A 9,484-nucleotide genomic window follows, 5' to 3' on the forward strand; every position below is an offset into this window, starting at 1 on the left:
AAATTTCATTGTTGACCACGTTACATTACATTTTAATAAAAAATGTTGTGTAATCTCAGTCCTCAATAACATTTTCTGAATGTCACTTTGAAAACATTCTTTCTTTGTTCTCACGTAACATTGTGGGAACGTTTTATAAACATTCTCTGATCTGTCGCCTCTCAACATCACCAAAACATCCTCACAGTGTTGCAGTTCAAACGTTACGTCTCAGTCAGCATTTAACCTTAAAGGAACATTATTAAAATGATAAACATCCTTAAAACGTTCTTTGAATGTTAGATTAAAATGTTTTCTAGAAAGCATTATTGCAACCTGTAGATAGCGTTACCTAACGCTGTCTACGAAGGAGTTTTCCCTGCGAGCTGGGAAGTGACGTCATCGTACAGTCTGCATACATCAAACTTGATGTCGTACTGTAATTTATTTAAGATCCGTGTCGCAGAGTGAAGCTGCAGAAAACTTCTAAGACTGCAAAAATATCAGTCTGCAGGAGGCCTGAAAGGGAAACATGCACACACAAACACACACACACAGGTCGCACACACACACACACACACACACACACACACACACACACACACACGATGTCTGCATCACCTGAGCTCATGAAAATCCAATCAGTTGGCTTCATTAAGTGTTTAAATGTCAAACTCTCCTCTCCTGTTCTGTCGCCTTGTCCCCAACACACACACACACACACACACACACACACACACACACACACACACACACACATGCATGCATGCACATGGACAGGCACACACACACACGCACAACTCAATTAACCTTCTGTGGCTGGCAGAGATTAATGATGCCACCATAAAGTCATTATCAGTGAGATGGATCAGCAGCAGCCTCCAGAGACTCTGCAGCGGGCCAGAGGTCACCAGAGGTCACAGCTGATTACAAACACTCTGACTGCATCCTGCCTCCTCTTCCTCACCGCACACACACACACGCACACGCACACACACACACACGCACACACACACACACACACACACACACACACACACACATGCACACACACACACACACACACACACACACACACACACACACACACACACGCACACACACACACACACACACACACACACACACACACACACACATGCACACACACACACACACACACACACACACACACACACACACACACACACACACACACATGCACACGCACACACACCGCAGCATCTTCGCAGCTTCTGTGTCTGAGAGTAAAGATTCGAGCCGTAATTCTTCTGTGTTTTATTCTGTCTGCTGATCATCTGCTGTAACATCGGACACTTTTTTTTTTTTTTTACACTTTTTACACATTTTTAGATAAATTTCAGTCAATTCATGACAAATCAAATTCATGAAACACTTTGATATCAACAGATTTTTTATTTTTGTTTTTTTGATAGGTGGAAATATTATAACACCAACCTTTTGAAGAAGGTGGTTCAATAAGTTAAAGTTTCTGACTGTGTTCACACCTCCAGCAGACGGAAACTATTTTGATGCAAAGAAGCAAAACATCCCACTTTTCCATATTTTGACGTGATAAACAACATGCTACGACTCGTTAACCAGACTCTGCACCGCTGCATGTAAACGGGAATATTAAAGGAGTATTCATTTTAATTTGCTGAGTAAACGTCCTCGTAGGAATATTGTCTTTTCCTGATTAAGAGCAAAAAAACTGAATATTTTGTGAAAATAAACTCAGTCACTGATTTTAGTTCGGTACATAAACGCACCAAAATCAAGGTCAACTCCTGAAACTAAAGAGCGGTCGAGTGAGAAAAATTAAAAGATGATAAGTTATGTTAAAAAAACATTTGGTAGATTGTGATATGAAACATTAGCTTTAGTTACGTGTTTAATATTTTACTCTCTCTGAATATGACACATACGGACCGCAGCACGAAAATACTGTATGATCCGACATTTTCTCGTACTTACGCAAACCCTCCTCTGTTGTGTCTCCAGGACGACCGTCGTTGCCGTGGCAGCGTTCCTGGATGCCTTTCAGAAGGTGGCCGACCTGGCGACCAACAGCCGAGGTAAGGTGGACGCTCGTCCGTCCTTCTGTCCTCTGTCTCACACTGACAGGGTTTTCACGTTGGGTTGTCTCGATGCAGTCTCAGATATTGAAACATTTGGCGATGAAGCTGAACAGTGATGGAAGCTGCTGGATTTGTGCTGGTTGTTGTTTCCTCTCGTTGTGTCGTTGCAGTGTTTACACGTGTCGGCGCGTGTAAACAACAGCTGACCCGAAATCTGCGGTCAGGTTGAGAAAAAGTGTGCGCGTAAAGGCAGCTGCTGCTTTCTGAGGGGGAAACTGATTTATTTGTGATTTCTTATCGTCAGCGACAGACGCAGCAGGGCGCTCTCTGTTCTCTGATCTGTGTTGTGTTTGTGCTGAAGTAGTTTGCATGTTTTTCGATTGATTTCTACTTTATCAGTATTGACTAATGATCAGAGGAGTCTTTCCTCCTGATCACCGGGCTGGATCATCAATACACATTTCCTCCCTGATTGATCAGATGAAGCAGAAGGCTTTGACGTGCAGCTCGATTGTTTTGTTTTTATCTCTCTGGAAACCTTTTGAGGTAACTCTAGTTTTTGTGTGTGCGTGTGTGCGTGCGTGTGTGTGTGTGTGCGTGCATGCGTGTGTGTGCGTGCGTGCGTGTGTGCAGTGGGATGTAGGCCAGCTTCCTGTCAGGGCGACTCGATGTCAAAATGACAACAGTAGCCGAGGAAACAATCCGTCAACACCACGATGATTCCTGCGCTCGGGGTCACAGACGCTCTGTCATTGACTCTGTGTGTGTGTGTGTGTGTGTGTGTGTGTGTGTGTGTAGCTGGTACACCTGGAGCGGTGCAGTGTGGAGAATTATTGGTTTCTTTCAGCAGCTGTTGGGAGAATTAGAGGTTTGTGGAGACACACGTCTCCATCTTTGACTTCCTCCTCTGCTCGCCGCCTGCTAGAAGGATATTTAGTAACAACAACAGCAGTAAAAGCAATAAAATGTAGAAAATAAAAATAATGAATAATGATAACGGGAACACTATAACAACCATATCATCTAGCATACACTTGAATTGATTTACTGACGCTGATTACAGTACCTCTTGTAACCTGCCAAACAACAAGGCTCGATTAAGCGATTAAGCGATAAAACGATATCGATCGCGATATAACTTTTCCTCGATTGAAATATGAGACGTAGTCGATAGAATGTCGATAGAACACATTCCAGTCATGCTTTGACAGACAACGCGAACAGCCAATGATAATAAGAATAGCACTGCGGAGAACCAAATGCAGTGAAGGACTTTGACTGAGTGTTTGACAGCCACAGCGCTGAAACTGCCACATTTGCAGAGGTGGAAAGTGCCTTCTTTAGACTTCTACAGACTACTTTGTGTTAGTTTCAGCTTTAATCGGACTTTGGATTAATTATTTAGAAACACCAGGATGCATCGCTCCGTGTCTCATATCCAAATATCAATATCGTTTCACTAAAGTTTAAAAAAAATCCCATATTTAAGAAAAGCACATAATACAAACTAATGTCTCTGCGTACTGAAGACATTATTCTTAGATTCACAGTTTCTTTGTTGTCTGTGGCTGTTAGTGTCTTCAGCTCTGATCCTGTTTGACGTGTGGACAGAGTCCACTCTGACACACGTGTTGAATTATTGAACAGAAGAGTTCGTCTCCACCAGTTTTCCCAGTCTGCTGAATTTCTCATGTATATGCTGCATTTCAAGGATGGAGAGTGAGAAGTGACAAACAGATGGAAGCGTTGGATGAGGAGAAAGTGTGAAATTTGAGGCCAAAGCTGAAAAAACAAGCAGATGAGGAGAATTTAAAAAGAGAGGATGGTGTGCAGCAGAGGAGTGGATGGGAGAGGAGGAGACAGATAGAGGGCAGATGGCGATGAGGAGAGAGAGATGGATGGAGGAGGAGGAGGAGGAGGAGGAGGTGGAGGAGCAGGAGGCTGCTGGCTGTCAGGTCCAGCCGGCTGCTGCTGCTTGTGCTCATGGCAACAAGATGGAAATCACTGCAGGATCCAGCCTCCACCAAAACAACCCAAATCACCCAACCTGCTCTCCGCTTTAACTGTTGATAGTCATTCTGTCATTAATTATTAATTTGATCATCCTGCAGATTAAATGATTCAATTAGAAACATGATTATTTGATTTTTTGAGTAATTTGGCAAGATACCAGAAAAATAATATTTTATATCAATACTATAGAAGTTCCACGATTCTGGATACTCAATTCAATATATTTAAATTTAAAAATATAAATAAATTCAATAAAAACAATTTAAATTTTAAATTTTAAATTTAATTAAAAAAAAATGTTAAAATTAAAAAAAAAAGTTATTTTCTTATTTTTTTCTTTTAAATTTGAATTAAAAATTAAATTAAATAATCCCTGATGATCTGCTTTACAAAGTCTGTTATGGTTTCAGTTGTGATGCCAACTTAATACCAAAGTATCGGTGCTTGTTATGTACCTTATAGTAACTATTCAGGTGAACGACGAGCTGCACTCACATTGTCCAGCTCAAAAATGATTATAATTAGAAAAAAACATGCAAGAAATTAGTAAAAAGTTAAAGGAAGTTACCTTAAAGTAAACAACAACAAAAAAGAAAATGAAAAAACGAACAAGAAAATTACCTCAAGAAAGTGAGAATAAAGCTGTAATTTACAAGAAAAAAGTCGTAATTTTATGAGAATAAAGTTGTAATTTTATGAGATAAAGTCGAAATTTTACAAGAATAACGTAATTTTATGAGAAAAGGTATATTTCATATTTTATCAAATCATATTTTATCATTTTTTTATTTTATCAAAAATTGATATTTAATATGTGAATTAATATAAAAGTTTCTTACTATGGATCAAACATTGACTTTTGCCGCCGTGTTTATGCGTTTATGACATCAAGCCGGCGCTCGACCTTTAAGGTCGAGTGTTAATAGATTGTTCCTCTGTGGGACAGGAAGTGCTTTTATTTGGATATTTTTAAACATGACACGTGTTGCCTACAAAACGGTGTAAAAAAAAGTGAAGTGAGTCCCTGTGGATGCTGCAGCAGTCAGTATCTGCAGTGTGTGTGTGTGTGTGTGTGTGTGTGTGTGTGTGTGTGTGTGTGTGTGTGTGTCGGGGTTGAGTCCTCAGTGGCTCACAGATGGTCTTTTTTGGCAGCTTGTCATTTAATGATATCATCTCAGTCGCAGGTGAGTGATGTCATATCTGCAGTGTCCGCACGCAGCACATTTTTAGGATCTCTGTCAAGGTCACACGGAGGAAAAAACAAACATATAAACACGTTCAGCTGTTTAATAAAACAAGCAGATCACAAAAAAGGCTAAAAGTCTTAAAAGGAAAAAGTTTTAGAAAATACAAGAATAAATGCAGTAAAAGACGATCAAAATGATGCAAAATATAACAAAAATAAGATGATAAAAAACACATGAATAAGAGAGAGATCAACACGTAACTAAATAAACAGCTGTGGCCCCAATATTTCTGTAAAAAAAACCAAAAAAAACAGTGACAACTTCACAGAATAACCCGTAAATTTAACAATTAAAAAATGTTGTCATTGTAACATTTTGGTTAAATTTACACTGTCAGTTTAAAACAAAAAGTAAAATTACTGGAATTCCATCACCAGTTACATTATGATTAAAAACCTATGAATTAAATTAATATTTAAAAATCTACACGTTAGAAAACCAAAATTATTTTTTCTTTCAATTTCAAATTATTATTATAACTTTTCCGTCAGTGTCCTTATATTTAAGCCAAAAACATTTTGTTGTTCATTGTTAAGAGTGAACATTAGTAGGAAAGTTCAGGTTTTAAGGAAAATTCAAATGTAACACTGTTTTTAAAAATGTTTTAAAATCCATTTGTAGGTGACATATTTATCTGTAAAGCATAATTTATGAATTTATTTTTTCTTTACAGTTTTATGATGTTTTATCGACATTTTTTACAGTGTTGGGTTCAGATAAATAGAATAATAAACATCCTCAAAATATTCTCTTTGCAGAGCGGCAGCAGAATAAAATTCCCAAATGGTCAGGGGTCAGAGGTCGTGGCGCTTTGTTAATATTTCTGTGACCTGCAGATGTTTTTATTAGAGACGAAGAAAAGAACAAAAGATGGAAGTAAAGGAAACATGTGTTGCATTAAAATTTAATATCAACCAAACCTCTGAGGATCAATAATTCACAGGATTAAATATCTGAGGAATTAAAAATGAATTCATAAATTAGAGTGGATTTGCCCTTTAACCCAGTTCATATATTATTTGTTCAGCGTCCATATTTTAACATGTTAATGTGAATTATGTCCTCTGCACAGCTTTATAGTGCAGAGTGGGAGTTAATGGTACGGGTCGGCTGATATTGTGTTTTCGGGACGATATTTATTATTAGTGGTCAACGAGACCGATAACTGATATTCGGAATCGATATGCATTTACAATAAAATTGCAAATCTTTCCATCAAAATTTAGAATTAAAAGTAAAAGTTCCTCTCATGCCGACACTTCTTCATTTTAATTAAAATTCTGAAAATTAATGAATATTTCTATGATTAGGACTGTTGCTTGTTAAAAAATTAACTTTATGAAAGTAGAAAATAATATAATAATAATATAGAAAATAATAATGATAATAAAAATAATAATTATACATACATATATATACATACATATATAATATTTTTTAAAGCTTGATTTTGAAAAGCACATTTTGTGAGCAGAGTGATACGGGTGTGTGTGATATTGAAGCGGGCCCTAAAGGGTTAATTTAGAGAATAAACAGACCTTTTTAACTATATATATATATATATATATATATATATATATATATATATATATATACATGAAGTGTTATTGCTCAGTGTTATGTCAGATATCTTTCCACATATTTGTGCTTAAAGCAACACGTCTTTGATGTGGACGGTTGTCTGATAGATGATCCACATCAGACTGTGATGCAGCAGTGAGGGAGCGTCCTGGTTCTGCTGGTCCACATCAGACTGGAGACCGAAACCAGCCTCAAGGTCTTCGGCTGCAGGATTTGGGAAGTGTTCTCAGTGGTTTGGGAGTCAAACAGCGGCTCATTGAGCGACATATAAAGCAGAAAATTGGCGGCAGAGACAGAATCCGTGTCGCAGTAATCAGCTGCTTGATTGTGGATAAAAAGCTGAAACTGATCAGAGGTCAGTTTCATGAAAGAGGCTGCAGGTGTTCGTCGTCTCGTGTGCTGTTTAATGTGCCAGCAGCAGCACTGTGTGGTCTGAAAGGGCCTCATTATGGTATGGCATCGCCACGGCAACGGCAGCAGCTGCCTGGTTTGACGTCACAGAGAATGTGATCACACACATGCGCGCGCGCGCGCACACACACACACACAGAGCATATGGGGTGAATGCAGACTTACTGTACGTCCAATTAATGCACATGAACGGAGACGCTCTGCAGCCAAAACCAGCAGCCGTTAACAACATCTACTGGGACAGTTTATCCACCAGTGTGACACCTGCTCTCTCTCTCTCTCACACACACACACACACACACACACACACACACACACACACACACACACAGGGTTGGGCCAACCGGGTTTCATCACTGTCAGGTGGAAATCGTAGAAATCAGGTCGAAATCATGTTTCATGTTTGGACGCACACTCAGCTGGTGCAGAATTATCATTTTTTTGTTAATTGTGTGTGTGTTCATGCATATGTGATAAATGTAGTCCAGATTGTGTATCTGAGTGTAATCAGTGAATTTCCAGCTCAGCTCCTACAATAAGTCTAAAATACACTGTGGAAACTAAATAGTTACATTCAGACTGTTAAGGTCAAAAAATGCTCCATTGAAACCCATTCAAACTGACATTTTAAAAACGTTTGAGTCGGCCTACTTCTCCTATAGCTGCCAACAGCCTGCCAACATTCCCAGTTAGAGAAAGGCTGAAAATAAGCTCATGTGCTTGTGGCCCCAGGCCCCCAAAACATTACATCTGCCCCTGGTAATAATAAATGAAAAAATGTGTTGCACATTTCTGCGCTGGAGCGGACTTTCAGACATGGAGGCTTTGAAATGCTGTGGCTGTCAAACACTCAGCCGTTCTACATTCAAATCGTTCACTGTATTTGGTTCTCCGCGGCGCTATTCTTACTATCATTGTTTGTTCGTGTTGTCTGCTAAAACATGGCTGGAATGCATTTTATCGCCATTCTATCGACTACGTCTCATATTTCAATCGACAAAAGTTATTTCGTGATTTATATCGTAATTGTTTTATCGCCCAGCCCTAACAGTAATTACTGAGTATTTGATTTTTATGATTAGGACTGATGGTTAAAAAAATAAACTTCATGAAAGTAAAAAATAATGCTAATGTATAATATTTTTCAAGGCTTGATCTTGAAAAGTGCATTGCATGTGCAGAGCAATACGAGCAGGCCCTAAGGGTTAAAGGCAAGAAATAAAAACAAAAAAATGAAATTTTTAATGCAGGAAACTGAGAAAAATCCAGATTCATGATCATGTGTTTGTATTTCAGACTCATGTGTCTCCATACCGTCCTCTGACAGGAGCTCAGGCATTGACCTGCTGCCTGTGTGAGTCAGCCAGAGGGTGTGTTTGAATTATTAACCAGGGGCGCCCAGCAGGTGAAGCTGTGTGTGTGTGTGTGTGTGTGTGTGTGTGTGTGTTTTCTTTTTATCCCCCCCACAAACCACTCCTCATTAGTTATGAGGCCCCACCCATCTCAGGGAGTATGAGATGGAATAATTGAGCGCTCCCTCTGCAGGCCAGGACCCGGGCACTGTGCACGTCGCTGAGGGGACAGGCGAGGACGGAGGGACAGAGTTCCCCTCAGCTGCTCTGATACACAACATTTTTTTGTTTTCATACAGTTTATCAGCTGAGCAGTCGATGATCTTAAATGATCCACAGATTATCGGAGCCAATATTTGGCATTTTAACGATTATCTTTATGTGCATTTTATTTTAGTAATCGCCCATAAAAGGAGTCATAAAAGTGAGCGTGTTACACTCAACCGCCAGCAGGGAAGACCGTCTGCAGTGCACATCATGCACCCCCCAAAGAAAAATAATGTAGCTTTGGGGAAAAAGGTGTGCCACAGTGTGTGTGTGTGTCTGTGTCTGTGTCTGTGTGTGTGTGTGTCTGTGTCTGTGTCTGTGTGTGTGTGTGTGTCTGTGTCTGTGTCTGTGTGTGTGTGTGTGTGTGTGTGTGTGTGTGTGTGTGTGTGTGTGTGTGTGTGTATGTCTGTGTGTGTGTGTCTGTGTCTGTGTGTGTGTGTGTGTCTGTGTGTCTGTGTGTGTGTGTGTGTCTGTGTGTGTCTCTGTGTGTGTGTGTGTGTGTGTGTGTCTGTGTGTGTGTGTGTGTGTGTGTGTGTGTGTGTGTGTGTGTCTG

At 39.6% G+C, this 9,484-nt stretch overlaps 1 protein-coding gene across 2 annotated transcripts in view; it reads left to right on the forward strand.

Moving 5' to 3' along the window:
- LOC121967023 (protein MTSS 1-like) overlaps positions 1 to 9,484 on the forward strand; it is a 78,159-nt gene that overhangs the window by 9,372 nt on the left and 59,303 nt on the right. For both annotated transcript variants that reach the window (XM_088090862.1, XM_088090863.1), the window contains exon 3: positions 1,984 to 2,057. In XM_088090862.1, the coding sequence (XP_087946988.1) occupies positions 1,984 to 2,057 (74 nt within the window). The remainder of the gene's footprint in view (positions 1 to 1,983; positions 2,058 to 9,484) is intronic.

The sequence above is a fragment of the Plectropomus leopardus genome, chromosome 17 (assembly GCF_026936395.1).
Source record: "Plectropomus leopardus strain MGB_pleo_1.0 chromosome 17, ASM2693639v1, whole genome shotgun sequence".
NCBI classification, from domain to species: domain Eukaryota; kingdom Metazoa; phylum Chordata; class Actinopteri; order Perciformes; family Serranidae; genus Plectropomus; species Plectropomus leopardus.